Source organism: Polypterus senegalus, chromosome 16 (genome assembly GCF_016835505.1).
Source record: "Polypterus senegalus isolate Bchr_013 chromosome 16, ASM1683550v1, whole genome shotgun sequence".
NCBI classification, from domain to species: domain Eukaryota; kingdom Metazoa; phylum Chordata; class Cladistia; order Polypteriformes; family Polypteridae; genus Polypterus; species Polypterus senegalus.
Genome location: NC_053169.1, coordinates 75,489,005 through 75,506,596, shown reverse-complemented (window position 1 = coordinate 75,506,596; position 17,592 = coordinate 75,489,005). Strand labels below are relative to the sequence as shown.

At 38.5% G+C, this 17,592-nt stretch overlaps 1 protein-coding gene across 3 annotated transcripts in view; it reads right to left on the bottom strand.

Moving 5' to 3' along the window:
- The window catches only part of LOC120516726 (WD repeat containing planar cell polarity effector), a 456,415-nt gene that overhangs the window by 170,450 nt on the left and 268,373 nt on the right, over nt 1-17,592 (bottom strand). For all 3 annotated transcript variants that reach the window (XM_039738613.1, XM_039738612.1, XM_039738614.1), the window contains exon 5: nt 12,961-13,011. In XM_039738613.1, the coding sequence (XP_039594547.1) occupies nt 12,961-13,011 (51 nt within the window). The remainder of the gene's footprint in view (nt 1-12,960; nt 13,012-17,592) is intronic.

Here is a 17,592-nt window from a genome sequence, read left to right as displayed (position 1 = left end):
GGTAAAGTTTGGGTACATTGTCACATTTCTGATACATGCTATGTCCTCAGTACTGTTGAGATAGATATCAGTCTCCTGTAATGGAAAAATTGGATTCAGAAAATGGATAGCTGTGCTTGTTGTGATGAAATATTAAATGACTGAATACTATTTTCTAAAAAGTAGTATATACCCCAATCAACCCAAAAGACACCCATCATAGGCTTCTCCTCTTGTTGGTGCTTTAGTATACCAAGTTAAAAAACAGTCATTAACTATTTCTATGAATTTCAGCTCTTGTTCTCCACTGTTTGTAGGACTTCTGTAGTTAATATTAGGGTTAGGGTTCCCTCATTAAATTCCCTCATAGCTATGGCATCCCCTTTTATTTGCTTTATTGATATAATGAAATCGTTTTATATTGACACTGTTAATCTGAGTTGGGTTGTCTATAACAAAGCCCCAATGTCAGGCCTTTATACTTAATACATTTCACAGGTCAACAAAATTTTGCTTGCTGAGCACTTTCAGTGTATCTTATAAATTTTGGCCTGCTGATCTCAGAAGTCTCCTTTGAATTTTCCTATCACATACCCTTCTAATGCAGTCACTCATTTGTTTGGTTCTTCTCATATTATTATTATTATTATTATTATTTTTATTCTCTGCCACCACCACCTAATCAAAGCACCATGATGTCCCTACATTGATGGATTAAAGGCCAGAAGTCCACGTGACCATCATCATCAAGTCCTTCCATGAGAACTCTGAATACAATGAGGACTGATCATTTATTTTAGGTAGAATGCCCAGAGGGGGCTGTGTGGTCTCATGTCCTGGAACCCCTGCAGATTTTATTTTTTCTCCAGCCCCCTGGAGTTTTTTTTTATTTTTTCTGTCCTCCATGGCCATCGGACCTTACTTTTATTCTATGTTAATTAGTGTTCTCTGATTTTAATTCTTACTTTGTCTTTTTTCTCTTTCTTCATCATGTAAAGCACTTTGAGCTGCAATATTTGTATGAAAATGTGCTATATAAATAAATGTTGTTGTTATTATAACTATACTTATACAGTACAGCAACTGGAATATCTGTGGTGATCTTAATGTAGTAGAACTGCCAGTAGGAATCCAGCTCAGATATACCAAGTCTGGCTGTTTAATTTGTTGCGTTTCAGCCAGGGTTTCCCCTGTGGCTGTGGTTCAAATTCAATTTTATGTCTGCTTTGGTCATTTTTGATTATTTTATTTATGTAACTGTTACGTTTGCTGATTATTTGCATCATTCTATGTTTTTGATTGTTACTGCCTGGGTATGTTCAGTAAGTTTGGGAGACCACCTGGCAGTCACCACCTGGAACTGTCCCCCACTCTACAAATACAGAGGGCCACCAAAAGATTCTTAGGGGTTCATTGTAAATGTCATGGTCAGTTTCTGACTATGTTTCTGGATTACTGCATTGGGACTGCGTTTGCCTTGGTTGATCTTGCAGGGGTTTGGCAATACACAACCCTTTCATGGGCATTATTAGAAGTGCTTTTTCAACTTTTTGGGACTTATATGCCTTGTAGTTCCTATTCATAACATCATTTGCGAATGGGACAGCCATGCTAATGAGTCTCATTACACTGAAAAGAACTGGCGGTTCCAGGGCAGAAAAGGTGGCACATAAACCACTTGTCAACACAACAAAGATATTTTGCCTCTTCATATAAAACTTGGACTGATAAAAAATGTCATGAAAGCAATGAACAAGGAAGGGGAAGGATTTCAATATTTGAGACAAATGTTTCCATGAATAACTGAGGCCAAGATTAAGGGTGCCAATTTTGTTGGTCCGAAAATCAAAGACGTCATCAATGGCAAGGAGTTTGAAGATCTGCTAGTTGGGCCAGAGGAGACTGCATGGAAGACATTTAAGGATATTGTTGAGAATTTTCTTGGTAACCACAGAGGACTGAACTAAATCCAGCTGGTTGACAATATGCCTTCAGCATAAAAACCATTAAGTGGTGACTCTGTGGCTAAGGATCTGAGCTGGTATCTAGAAGGTCAAATTCCATTACTGCCAGAGGGATCGTACTCCGTTGGGCAATTTAGCCAGGCCCTTAACCTGAAAATTGCTCCAGGGTGCTGTTCAATGCATGACCCTGTGCTCTGACTCCCAAAGGTCATGAGAAAAGACAATTTCCCCTCAGCGATAAACAAAGTATATCAACAGCAAAAAAAAATAATCAAAAAAAGTGTAACATGTCAGTAAGATTAATCTTCTGCATTCACAGTTGGACTTATACACTGCTAATCTTGGTGCAGTCAATGATGAACATGGTGAAAAGTTTCGCTAGTACATTGCAATGATGGGAAAGTGGTATCAGGACAAATAGAATCCATTGATAGTAGCTGACAGATGAGGAGTAAAAACAAAAATGACCATTGAAACATTTTAGCTGAATTTCACTAATGTGACAACATCATTAATTGATTAAACACACTACATTTCATAAAAGTCTTCACAGTCCTACATAAGACAGTAAATCTGGAATTACATTTGTGATTAGCTTGAAGCTGTGTATCATAAACACCAACATTTTTCAAAAGTAAAGCTTTTGAAAATGTGTTGTCAAGTGTAGTTAAACACATGAGGTAAGGTTCTCATAACTACAGACAAATACAGATTTCATAAGCGAAGATAAACATTCAAACACCAAATTATTTTTACCAAGAATTTGTACAAATTCATATATTCAGTGGGGTAAATTAGTGATGTTTGCTCACTTACAAAGAAATGTAATTTTTATGGTAGTATCATTTTAATGGAGAGATACAGAATATCAACTAAAAATCCAGAAAAAACACATTACATAAAAATGATAAATTGATTTGCATGTCATAGAGTGAAATAAGTATTTGATTCCCTACATCCCTGACAGAATTCTGGCTCCCACAGATTGGCTGTGTGCGATTACAATCAATCAGTCAATTACAGATACTCTTGTTATGTGCATAAAGCACACCTGTCCACAAAATTAATTTCTTCCATTCCAACCTCTTCACCACCATGGGCAAGACCAAAGAGCTGTCAAAGGACATCAGTTACAGGACTGTAGACCTGTATGAGGCTGAAATGGGCTACAAGACCTTCAGCAACGAGCTTTGTAAGGAAGTGGCAACTGTTGTTGCGATTATTTGCTGGTGGTGGATTTTAGGAGGCCCAGGCCCCTCATGGACCCTGTGATCATCAGAGGTGACTGTGTGCAGAGGGTGCAGACCTACAAATACCTGGGAGTGCAGCTGGATGATAAATTGGACTGGACTGCCAATACTGATGCTCTATGTAAGAAAGGTCCGAGCAGACTATACTTTCTTAGAAGGTTGGCGTCCTTCAACATCTGCAGTAAGATGCTGCAGATGTTCTACCAGACGGTTGTGGCGAGTGCCCTCTTCTACGCGGTGGTGTGCTGGGGTGGCAGCATAAAGATGAAAGACGCCTCACGCCTGGACAAACTTGTTAAGAAGGCAGGCTCTATTGTAGGAGTAAAGTTGGACAGTTTAACATCTGTGGCAGAATGATGGGCATTAAGCAAACATCTGTCAATCATGAAGAATCCACTGCATCCACTGAACAGGATCATCTCCAGACAGAGGAGTAGCTTCAGTGACAGACTGCTATCACTGTCCTGCTCCACTGACAGACTGAGGAGATCGTTCCTCCCCCACACTATGTGACTCTTCAATTCCAGTAAATGCGAACATTAATTTTATTTTAATTTTTTTCATTTTTATTACTATTTAATTTAATATTGTTTCTTTGTATCAGTATACTGCTGCTGGATTATGTGAGTTTCCCCTTGGGATTAATAAAGTATCTATCTATCTATCTATCTATCTATCTGGAAATGGAAGAAATATAAAATGACCATCAATTGCACTCGTCTGGAGCTCCATGCAAGATCTTGCCTCATGGGGTGAGGATGATCATGAGAAAGGTGAATTTTCAGCCCAAAACTATACAAGAGGAGGCAGTAGGGACCACAGTCACCAAGAACACCATTGGTAACACACTACACTGTAATGGATTGAAATCTTGCAGCACCCACAAGGTCCCCATGCTCAAGAAGGCACAGGTACAGGCCCATCTTAAGTTTGCCAGTGAACATAATTATTTCCCCCACTGTATTTCTAATGCAGAAGTCAAAATATTTAAAACAAAATAAAAACACATATGTATTAAAATCATTGCTTAATATGAAAACTGAAGAAAGCAAAAATAATTGTTTTCATATACAGCTCAGGAAAATTCCTTGGAAAGTTGGGTGTTGGGACCCATAAAGAACAGTTTTGTTGTCGTTATTGTCTATTAGAAAATACATGGATGAATATTCAAGTGCTGAGCGCACTGATCAGCATACTGATGCCCATCTATTATTATTTTACATTCAAGATGAAACTTTGATGGAAACCATTGATCAAAAACTGAAAACAGCTGAGGCAAATAATTGGTCAAATGGTATAGTTTCTTTTCCTTTATTTTGCCTCATACAATTTTTGTATTATGAATTTGTTAGTTTTCGCATACCCCTTGGGGTCAGAGTGCAGGGTCAGCCATTGTAGAGTGCCCCAGGAGCAATTGCAGGTCAAGGGCCTTGCTCAAGGGCCCAGCAGAGTAGGATCTCTGGAGCACAGATTCCTTAGCATCAGAGCCAACACTCTGCCCAAAAAAAAAAAAAAACAAAAAAAAAACTACACCAGTGATCAAAAAGGCAAATAAGTGGTCAGAAGGACATATATTTCTGTATATTTTTATTTTCAGAAAGCTACACTAAGCTGAATTTTTTACGAGTTGTGTCATAAACCCCACATCATTTAATGAAGCTCTGTGAAGTAGGTGCTGGGCTGCAGCTACTGGGCTCAAAAACATTCTCGTTGACTTGGATCGGGATCTCTTTTCAAAAGATAATCATTTTAATACAACAGCTTGCCTTCCTGGTCATACCACCACATTAAGAAAAACAGCACTTATTTATATAGTACACTAGCTGTGCCCTGAGGCTCGGCCCACGTAGTAGTGAAATAGGACAAACTTTAAAAATCAATAAACAAACAGGTATCGCTAGCTAAGCGGAGGCAAGGTATGCTCCAAAACATGGCCAGAGGTAGACCGACTTGAACGGAGGTGCATGTGAGTGGGGAGACCCCACTCCTGACATCATGCTTCCTCCTCCCCTTAGCCCACAGCCTCTGTCTTGCATTCACATGAATAAATCGCTCCTGCAAGCGAACTATGATACTTAGGATGATGAGAGAAGTCACAAAATAGAAAAAAAAAAAAAACAATCTAAATTCGTTAAGTCGTTCACTTGTGAAAAGCAGACAGAAAGACACACGGATGTTGGATTTTATATATAGAGAGATTTTCATACATATGTGTAAACATAAAGTGCTTTCTTTACAAGTTGTAAAAGTAATTTATAACAGATGAAAATTGAAAGAATCTAGTTTAAAAATCACTCATAGTTAAAATCTGCTTTGCTAACATATGATGTGGTCTGATGACCAGAGAGGAGATGAAAACAAGAACTCCAACCAGTGAGGACGAGGCAGAGAATAAACCTTTAGGGCGGTGGCTCTTAAACTTTTTTTCTCGCAACCCAATTCTTCCTATTGTGTGTCTTCTCAACCCATTATCGCTATGGAACAGCTGATCATCGTCCCATTCTCCCTTGAAGAACTGGTGCTGGTTGTTGTCCTCACTTTTGGCCCTTGGAGAATCGTAGCCATTCATCTTCCTTGGGGCTTGTTTCAGTCATTGCTAGGCTTTCCGCTAACCATTCACAACCCTTTCTTTTTTGGTCCAATTATAATTCAAGACTCAGCGGGACCCAGTTATAGATATCATGCAAACCAAAATGCTTGACAAACCAGAATATACAAAACATTGCTCTAGGGGTTTCATTGTCAAAAGGCCACCCAAGTCCACCTGTGCATTCAGTACAGTAAAAGGAACAACTTTATGAAAAGTCTCACATTAAATATACTCAACTAACAATTAGAAATGTTTTAAAACAGGGGTGAACATTAAGATATATGCAATTCTCAAGTAATAAACAGTAAACCCAGACTTTTTAAATTATATTTGACTGAATATATTATTAAATGTGTTTCATTTTATTTCCAAGAAATTGCCCTAGAGTCTCCTTCAATCACTCACAGGGTAGAGTCCTAATGGGGTGCCAGGAATTGTTCAAATGCTCACAGAATATAAAAACTCAGAACCAGAGGTGAGATGCCTTGTCCAAGCACAGCTAAAGACTTAATAAAAGAGAAGGTGGCAGCTGTTGTGTGATGTGGGCTTGGTGCAGCTGCCCTTTCCAAGGTATGGCCAGAGGCAACAAATACAGAGTGTTTCTAGATGTCAGACTCACGCCACACAAGCAGTCACAGAACTAAGAGCTCAACGGATGGCAGGGAGACAAAAATAGTTACAGAAGATAGACCTCACATTGCCATCAGAATGATGGAGATGTTTGCTCCTGACAGATAAATTCGACAGGTTTAATACGGGGAAAAGGCTGTCAAAGCAAGAAAGTCATAAAAAGTACAGTATCAGTAGAGGGCCTCTAAAGCAAATCCTCACTGAGAACCACCTGCTTGTGTTCTTGGAAAGATTAAAAACTGTAGAAATTGAAAAAAAAGGAAAGAAAATAACGAAGAAGAAATAATACAGAAATCTGATATGATGTTTACATATTATTTAATGTAATTATCTGTAGCCTAACAACATTAATCATTCTTCTGAACATGTTAAGACAGAATATTAAAAAGGAAGAGCTTACTTGTCTATGAAGAACCAAAGGGATAGCACAATGTGATGCCAGACTAGGGTGCATTTTCTTGGCTCTAATCATTCCATCTTTAATGACAGCACCCCTAGCTTTGGTGCTCATTAGTGAATTTATTCCAAAGTGTTATTGAAAGGACGCAGATCACACAGGCGGCTTTAAATGTTTGCAACAGGTTACATGGGGAAGACACATGAGTGGCTAAAACAAACTGGCACGCTGTTCTGGGAAATAAATATGTTTATTAGGCTTTGAAGTAGGAGCTTTGCTGGACTGAAATAAATGTTTTAGGATAAATGCTTGATTCAAGAATTTCCACTCTACACAAATGTTAGACATTTCATAAAAAAAAAAAAAACAAACACTTCCTTCTTTCCTTTGTTTAAATTGTTCTGTAGTAAAAACTTAAATATTTAACGCGATCAAGTCAAGATTAGCAGCAATGGTCTAGCACCTAGAAGGAAACAGAATGAATGGACTTTGGAGTGGTGGCTTAATGAAGATACATTTCTCTTGATACTTGCATATCTAGTATCTAGTATAAGACTTGTAATTATACCATAATGTCAATATGCCACACTGTGCAGTTTGTTATAAATGTTACAAAGACCAAAAGAAGCCTTTGTTAAGGTCTTGTTACATAAGAATATAGATTCATTTTTGCAGTACCTAAACTAAACTGTTATTTTTGCTTCTTGCAGAAAACTGTCTTACAGGTACAACAGGCTGATGAAGTCAAAGGACTCACTACAGCCTGAGTTAAATACATTGTTCAACACGGCTCGATCTCCTAGTAGAGAAGATACAGCCGAATATCAAATACATGGAGCAAAAAAAAAACCATAAAAAAAACACAAGAGTAAAAGAAACCAAAGCAGCACACTAGCAGAACAGTAAGACTGTAAGTATGTGTTGCTTTCATCTGATTTAACTATGTTATGTTATATTATAGAAGAAATATCTGATTTAGCAATCTTGTTGATTGTGATACTTATTGGAAATAGGCATAAGTGTTCTGCAATGGCAGGGAACAAAATATAAAATATTGTTTTAGAACATAAAATCTTCCAAAATAAAATTAAATATTTGTAGAATGTCTATTACTGAGCAACAACGTGTATAATATTATAACCAATTTTGTGGCTACAAGAAAATCCGACATTTTTGATCTTTCAATATAAACAGATATCACAGTAATAAAACTAGTACCAATGAGAGATTAGTGCTGCCTCACAACTCCTGGGGCCTGGGTTTAGGTTAGGTTAGGTTAGGTCAGTTTACTTCCAAATTTCAAAAATATTAAAAATAAATGAATGAATGATTTTATTTTCTTTACCATTAATGAACAAAAAAACAGGGATATGGTTTCTCTGACCAAATAATGTATACAAGGACCACATAATGTGTCAAGCATATTTTTCGTGGCTGCCCCCAGAAAAATGGTTAAGCAGAGGGTGCACAAAGATGGAACTACAGTATTAAGTGTAGCTAAGAAGCAGAAGGAAGTTTAAGAACATTATAGCAAGTGCTGCCTCAAGTAAATCATCTAGCTAGTGGTATAAAATAGCCACAGTCCAACTGCGAAGATCAAACTTGGAGCAAGTGGCCCCAAACTGAGACCCAGAGGAAGTAGGACCCCACTCATAGTAATATGAAAAATACTATTTAGGAAGGCTCAAAGATGCTATCCATTTGTTAATGAATATGTTATGGAAACACACTGAAGCAGCCAAACCCAATTACTTTCAAACACTGACAACTAATATTTGGCAAAAAAATCAAACATCACATCAATTTGTATTTTTCATACCTAATATTGTTTGTGTCTTTTAATCCACTGAGGTCTAATGTAATTACATTTAAGAACTTTGCATTTCCACTTGTCGGAACATGTTGTCATGTTCACTTCAAATGCTTTACTAATGAATAACTGGGTTCTTTGTGTCAAATGCATTATTTGGTTTGTAAATGTCATGTGAATATCTCAGAAGAGAAATCTAAGTGTGTGTGTTACAGCTTACAATTTCTGGATGTACACCCCAGTTTGTGAAGTTATCATTCCAACTATATACCATTTGTATGCACCAGTGTCTCCTTTCAGGCTATATTTTCTTTTATCTCTTAATCTTCTAGTTTTGCCCTGCAGACCTGCAGCAATCAACAAGGAGATCCATAACTTAAGTTCTAGAAGCACGTGGTTTGAAGGCTGCCACTGCATGCCAGTGACTAGAGTTATCTGAGACAGGAATGCACAGTTTTCAACTACAATTTTAATTTAAAAATTATCATTGATTATTTTTTTTTTCTATACAGATGTTCATATCCAGCTGGTGTACATTCATTTATGTCTTAGCTGAAAATCCACTATGTTACAAAACATGGATTGAGGGTATACAGCGCATCGATAAAAAGCTGGAAATCTTTATTTTTATATTATGCAGAGAGTTGCAATTAAACTCCAAAATTATGTTTTTTTTTTCCAGATCTAAATTTTATATATTTTCCATAAAAACAAGAGCAAACACACTGTTACATCACACAGTGCATGCTGGGCAGCAAAGTCCCATACTCTTCACTACTCATTTGTGTATGCATGAGTAGGGGCAATGGCATCGTTTTATTGTCTCTCTATTATATAAAAAAATCCTGGGACAAAACGGGACTTTTTCAGAGAGATAATTTGAAGTCCTGCGAGACAAGACTTTGTGCCAAGAGATTTAACCATGCTCACGGTCAACTCACCTCTCATTCGTACGAATGCTATTGTCAGACACAATTCCTGTGCTTTCAGCTCTTATACATGTTTACATTTTCCTCATTTTAATACAAGACATACAATTTATTTGTTTCCTTCGATGTAGTCCTTTTCTGGACAATAATTGTGTATGTTCTAGAAGAAACTTCAATGACTAAGCTAAAAAGAAAGGGCAGCATGTTGAAAAGAGGCCCAAAAGCGTGGGAGAGTAAAGAGTTCAAAAAAGAGCAATAATAATCTAAGTGCAAACTCGGAAAATAAGGAAAGTTATAATCAGTCCGGACCAAATGGAATTGAAAACCTAACAGGTCCAAGCAGTGGCAGAAATAAAAGACAAAGTAGAACTTCATAAAGAGTTTCAAAAATGTTGATGCAATACACATGCAGAGCAGGTTGGAGATTATGAAAGTATTAAAATCTGAAAGTCTCAAAAAATCTGATAGTAAAGATTGCATTAGCGCTAACAAATGAAAATTATTACTCAGTGAAATAACGGAACAGAGAAAAGAGATCCAATATCTGGACATGGATGATATGACAGAAGCATATAGATATTGTTGGAATAAAGTTTAAGTTGGAGATTTGTAGATTGTCTAATTCGTGTTGCCATCAGGGAAAAGTATTGTTTCTTCCCAATGAAGAGGCGTATCCACGGGAAATAAAAGATTTGTTATTTGGTGAAAGTGAAATCCATAAACACTACAGGCAAAATATCTGATAATAATCTAATAATCTGTTCGCATTCGCATTATTCAATGCTCAAAACATAGATTTACACGATTCAGGACTATATGAGAATCTGTGGTCCCGCAAAAATTAAAGCTACTATAAGTTTAATTTCAAAGAAACCACAATTCGGTGAGGTTTATATTTATGATCACAAAGAAGCAGTGCAACATAGAATCGAAAGAGTTAAATGATCGGACCTATTAGAAATTCTAGAGCCAATAATGGCTCGAAATCCATACGCCCAAAAGTATCACACTTTACACAAAATTTATCTGAAAAACAAGGACAAAGAAGTTTTCTTGGATTTCTATATGAATCCAAAAGATCACGCTCACATATATAATAAACCAACATGTGACGAATTATCAGCGATAATAATTTCGAAAGACGGAAATATCAAGGACAGAGTTGATATTTGTGTTTATCCAAAAGCACAGCACGATTTGTCACAAGCGGCAGATCCGGGAAATGACTAGTGTGTAGGGCCCACACAGGGATTGGCGGGCAAAGTGGGCAGGGGGCAGAGCCCCCTAGTATTTAAACAAAGTTCTTTATGAGCTTACCACACTGCTGACAAGAATTTTTAGTTAAATTCAGTTTGTGTATTGGATTTACACAGAGCCTGAAGTGGAAACACAGTAGTGCCAGTACTCACTGTTTTAGTCAGAATCTTGGACCTCCACCCAATGCGTTTCAAATTTTAGACAAGTTCTTAAAAGTGGGGCAGGAGGGCTTGAGAATGGTATACGTACATTACATTGGAGAGCTGGTGGTCCCTCAGAGTTTCAGTTCAGTTCTTGTCTGTACATTTGATTGCACAGTGTCCCCTTGATGATCAGAGTGCAAGATGTTGGAATGCAACAATTTATTGCCAGTACACCACAGTAAAAATTGGACTACTGTTGGGATGCCACACCAGTGTATACAGACCAACATTAAGCCCTGGATTTATACCTTATATGGGGGCAATCAGTTAATGTGAGTTCTGTCTTTAAGATAACTGCTTATTTGAAAATTTCTTCCTTCTTTTGATTTTAAAGCGAAACACAGTTTTATTGTAATGTATTTGTTTTACAACGTTTATACATAACACTTACTGTACATGACCATAAACTGCATTTATCTGTTTCCATTAGACTTGCTTACAAGGTTCTAGATTTTTGCTTTTTAATCTTCCAATATCAATCGTTCTATTTTCAAACAGCTCATTTGGTACAGCATCAATGTCAGCCACTGCCTGTCCTGAGGATTTATGACAAGAAGCAAATCTGCATGGAGTGTAACAGTATTCAACTATAAAAGGCCAAATTAGAGTAGTAGTTAACCTAATATGTACAGTATGAATACTCTGAGGAAAAACCCCACAGACTCATGAAGAATGTGCACACTCTACACAGGGACTTCCTGATGCAGGACTCCCATAACTTCTGCACCATCAGTCACCTCTTTGACCTGTAATTAAAATTCTATTACTGTATGCAAGCAGCACCACCAGTCATTCAGTTTTATTGTCTTATGGATACTTGTTTAACCCAAAACATTTTGTATGTTTATATCTAATAAGTATCTTATTAGTTAATTTACATTTAATTTGGAGTGATTAAATATTTGTTTCTTTAATTTTATTTATCCTTGGTGTTCCGCTGTTTAGCAGTTTTTGCATAAACTGTCATTTTATCTTGTCCTATATTGTCCCTCTATATGTTGCAGCACAAAGGTGGTCTAAAAGCAAATGCTTTTTTATTGCACTGTAAATAAACCGGCCATGAATAAATCATATGTTAATGTTCATAGTATCAGTTTCTCTGTTAAACATAAAATAAAATGAATTTTTCTACAGAGAGAAATCAAACAACATTCGTGACCTTGTAAGCTTGCTCAGTGCAAGAGAGGGCCACAGCCAATCCTAGCAGTAATGCAGAAAACAGCAGGGAGCAGGGTGCCAGTCCTTCGCAGGGCCCTCTCCAGCATGGACCCCCTCTCAGACTCAGACAGGGCCAATTTGAAATCACCGACTAACTTAATCTGCATGTTCTTCAGGATGTGGGAGGAAAACCAGCATGCTTGTTATAAAAATCCACACAGACACATGAAGAAAATGCAAACTTCACACGGACATTACACAATAGCAGGATTCAAATCCACGACTGCGGATTAGCCTATCTGTGTAGTATGAAAAGTGTCATGGCCAATTTGAAGAATTACAAATAAACAAGCTAGGCCTTCAATGTCACTTATGGCCACATCAGAAAGGGTAGGACTGTTATGACTGCATATTTTTGCTTCAACAAATGATAATAAATTAACACACTTTGATACCATTAGAAGATCTCAATATGGAATAGCATAAATAAGAATAACAGGAGAAACAGCAAAGGACAATAAGTTTGGTTATAAGTTATGTTGGCTCAGCCTTACTGGACAGCCTGCATTAATAATGTTTTATCCAAGATTCCCACAGATGTGTCGCTTTTTGATAACTTGCCTTTCCAAATGAAGCTTTACCACCAAAAGCAGCCATTCTCAGAATACTTCCACTTAGGATAAATAACCGCAGTGTTTTTTTTTTTTAAACAGAACCCTCATGTAAAATAAAAAATCTAAAGCATGGGGTTGTCAAAGAGCAATTAAACAGAAGTAAAATCAAAGAGACTTACATTCTACACATTGTTTCTTTTCTTCAAAGTAATGATAATCAGTCGGTGACACTTCAAAAAAAAAAAAAAAAATGCAATTAACAGAGTGCTACTGGCTGGTAACTCCCACCAGACTTTTGACAGCACTATTTTAAAGTTATACTTAAAAAAGAAAAACTCCAATTTGATGGGCAGTACTTCGACTTGGCACTGAATGAAACACTTCTGCAGTCCAACAGGTGGCCTAATATTGCAGTGTTCTTTGTATCATCTGATAGCAAAATACCCTGAAACTGAATCCAGAAATAAAGTAGAGCCAGTCCGTCTGTCAGCAACATGCTGGAGACAATATATTACAACCACACCCTAGACAAAGGGTGCCCACAAAGTCTTCCACCTCATACTGCCCCTCAACAGGAAGCAACCTTAGCTGGAAGGACCTTTTGGCCATTCAAGAAACTTCCAGGATTAAAAGATTTAATCTGATAAAGAAACTTATTTATTCATTGAGGCCTGCCTTCTCTTGCAGCAGGTGGCTGACAAGGGATCTGGTCTGTGGCAATGATTCACAAGCTAGACATGGGATTCCCTCTACTGGATAAGTCGAGCAACAACTAGTTATTAGTTTTAGGGTGTAAAGGCACTTATAGAGCAACATGCCCAGTTGAACAGACAAGAAAAAGGCAATCAATTTTCACAGTTTCAGTTATGCAAAAATGAGTCAGGTATTTTCAACCTCTCCTTTTCTCGCCCCCTCTCAGTTAACAAGCGTCAGTTCTAAGATTCACAGAATGGAAGGAAGCATCACATCTGGAAAGCTTTAAATAAAGGGCAATAGCAATAAGGTCTGAAAAGGAAAGAGTTTCACACATTTCAATCATTTATGAAATGACCGTAACAGCCTGCAATTTCTAAGCACAGAAAATTAAAAGTAAAGGAAAAGAGGACAGCAAAATAGTGTGCTGTAGTGACTGTAAATTGTCACTAACAACGAGGGTTCTAGTTCATTCCTTGAAGCCATTGGTATAGCTAATAGACATCTCTTATGTGAAATGAGTAGCACACAAAGGAGGATGGAACGCAATAGTAAGAGTTTATTGATGTCAAGCATAACATGCTACTAATGGAGTCCTGGATTTCTTGGTAGAGAACCTGCTTGTAATAATTTGTGGGTAAAAAAAATGTCCTACAGTAGTACAAGACCAACTGTTTTACACATATGATATCAATGAAATAAATCAGAACCACTGGTAAATAATGCCGTCTTACAGCACAAAGGAGCTGGCTTTTGTTCTCTGCCAAGTCACAGTGCCAAGGCGGAGTGGTGGCTCTGAGGCTAGGGATCTGCACTGGCAATCGGAAGGTTGCCGGTTTGAATCCCTTAAATGCCAACAGGGACTCTGTTCTGTTGGGCCCTTGAGCAAGGCCCTTAACCTGCAATTGCTGAGCGCTTTGAGTAGTGAGAACAGCGCTATATAAATGCAAAGAATTATTATAATCTGGGCATACGTAACATGTTCTCTCCATGCCAATAAGAGTTTCCTTAAGGTGTCCCAGAAATGTGCCTGTTCACTGCCAAATCAAATTGGCCGGGTTATGAATGGTATGTGCACACCTGACCATCCTTTTCTGGGCTTATTCCCAAGGCTTGCACCTAAGGCTCATGGGATAGGCTCTGCCTGCCTGCAAGTGCATAATGGAAAGGGTTTTCAGCAAATCAATAGTCTGGAGGAGTAAACCGATTAATATATTTATTAAATGGCTTTAAAAAAAATCATTAATTTAGCATTATGGAAACTTGGAATAATTTGCTGAATTCTGTCTTCCCTTGCACTCAGTTGGACTTGAATTTTTACTCAATAATAATAATAATTAATTACTATTATATAGTCCTTTTTGGGCGGCACGGTGGCGCAGTGGTAGCGCTGCTGCCTCGCAGTTAGGAGACCCGGGTTTGCTTCCCGGGTCCTCCCTCGTGGAGTTTGCATGTTCTCCCCGTGTCTGCGTGGGTTTCCTCCGGGCACTCCGGTTTCCTCCCACAGTCCAAAGACATGCAGGTTAGGTGCATTGGTGATTCTAAATTGGCCCTAGTGTGTGCTTGGTGTGTGAGTGTGGGTGTGTGTGTCCTGCGGTGGGTTGGCACACTGCCCGGGATTGGTTCCTGCCTTGCGCCCTGTGATGGCTGGGATTGGCTCCAGCAGACCCCCGTGACCCTGTGTTCGGATTCAACGGGTTGGAAAATGGATGGATGGATAGTCCTTTTCTTGCTACTCAATGCACTTTACAAAGACAGAATGGAACCACTTCAACCGCCATCAATGTGCAGCCACTATTGTGCCAGTACACTCACCACATGTTAGCCATTAGATGGTGAAGGGGTTAGAGAGAAAGAGTCAATAAGATTAGGGGGCTAGAATGACCAGGATGTGATGGGCAATTTAGCCAGGGCATTGGGATACACCACTACTCTTTACAAAGGATCTTTAATGACCACAGAGAGTCAGGATCTTGGTTTTGTGTCTCTTCTAATGGATGGTGCCATTTATTACAGCACATTGCACTGGGGCATTGGGGTCCACATTCAAACCACAAGGTAAGCAGCCCCTGCTGGCCACACCAACACCTCTTCCAACAGCAACCCAAGCTTTTTCCTAGATGGTCTCCCATCAAAGTACTAACCAGGCCTGAACATGCTTAGCTTCAGGTGCATATGGTATGACTGCTGATAATAATCATCGATATGCTTCATCTCAAATGCTACTCCTTACTTTATACAATTTTAATATTTTTATTACAGTGCAACTGTAGTAGATATAATTATAAGGCTCTAATCAGACAAGTCTGAAATTTTTCTGGACCTAATACTTTAAACATAACAGTCATTTCAGTTTGACATTTTTATTAAGAAGACTACCTACTTTGAGACTAACAATTAAACAATGTTTGAATTTTGATTTTTCACTCGGTACAGAATGCTGTGGATTTGGCAGGCTGCTCTAAAGGTATGTTCCTGCAGTTTTTGATGGCTCGATTCAACAAATTAAAAATGAATATTAATGTACAAAGCATGAGAATCTGCTCATGCTTCTTGTTTTTGAAAAAGTTTATGTATGCAGTCAAGAGTGTATTGTGGGATAAGCATTGGTCCACCAGTACAGAAATGACCTGTCGTTTGTTCTTCATTTTCCAAATCTACATATTCTACTCTAGCATGGCTGAATCTGAAGCCTACCAGAGTAGCATTGGGTGCAAGGAAGGATCCAAGTCTGACTGGGGTGCCAGTGTATTGAAGGGTGCGCTCAACTGCAAGCCTGAACTCAGACATACACGACCAGTTTAGGGCCACCAATCAAACTAACAAAGTGAAATGATGAAAAAGGCCCAGACAAGAATGGAAATTTGGGGATGGGGGCAGAATCTGAACCTACGACCTTGAAACTGTCATCTGCAGTGGAAGCCACTGTGCCACTTTGTGGCCCTGACATTTTTATTAGACTACTCAAAATAAATGAACCTGTTAGACCTGAAACTTGTTACGTGACTGACTGCAGATTATTAAATGTACGTTTAAAAAGTCCATTTGGTCTTTCAACAGCTTCTTCATCTTCCTGAACTTACCCCGGGATCTGCCTTGCCCATATTCTAGCTAGTGGTGTGTCTGTTTTTTGCAATATAGTTTACATGATGATGTTCTCTAGAAACATTCAAATGTACCATATAGGATTTTCTATCCAACTGATCGTTTCACCTCATACACAATAGTTTTCATCAAACGGGTCTCTGCATGTATGTTCAACAAAATGAATGGACCACTTTACTAGCACTTGGAAAGTCAGCTCCTTAGGAGAGCAATAATGTCAGTGTCCAGTGGCAAATAAAAAAAAAATTAAGATAAGACAGGACCTCTGTGGCATGCTTTTAACAGATAATCTCCATTTTTGCTATGTTTAATGCAAAAAGGTTTATCTCTCACTATAATGTGCCTGACTGGCAGGAGATGTCGGGTACAGGGGCACCACCAGCTTGGCACTGTCAGAGCTGAGACTCATGCAGAAGATTTACAAAGAGGACAGTGAACCACACTGGCATGGGCATTGGGCAGGAACCCTCATAATACTAGCCACTAGTGATTTTTACATTTCCTGCATGCATGGTGGAAATTAGCATGTAATTTGGCCAAAACTGAGAGGCAGCTGCAGCTCAGGGGAAAGAGTGCAATGTTTTCCCAGGATGCCAGAGGGCAGATGAACCTGCAAAAAACAAAAGGGCCCCAATCCTCCCTTCGAAATGAAAGTCAGGCTAAAAAAGTAAGGGAAGAGATTCCGAGATCATATACTAGAGGGCTCCTGATCCTGGGGGAACTTATGAGATTGTTTTAGCTGGCTTTTAAGGGAGGGTAAAGGCATGGGGTGCATGGTCTATCTTGGTATTAATGAAATAAAAGTACCACCAAGTTGGTATTTATCTGGATAGGAGCAGACAGCCAAAGGATTCTTGAGTCAGGAGATGAGTTCAAGCAAGAGCTCAACTTGTGAGAAGGAGAGAGGATAGAAGATAAAGATAAAGAGAATAAAAAGCAAGCATCACGTGGTAGTCAAATGGACAAGCCATCCCACCAAGCAGACAGAGATCAATATCTGTGGGGAGGATGCC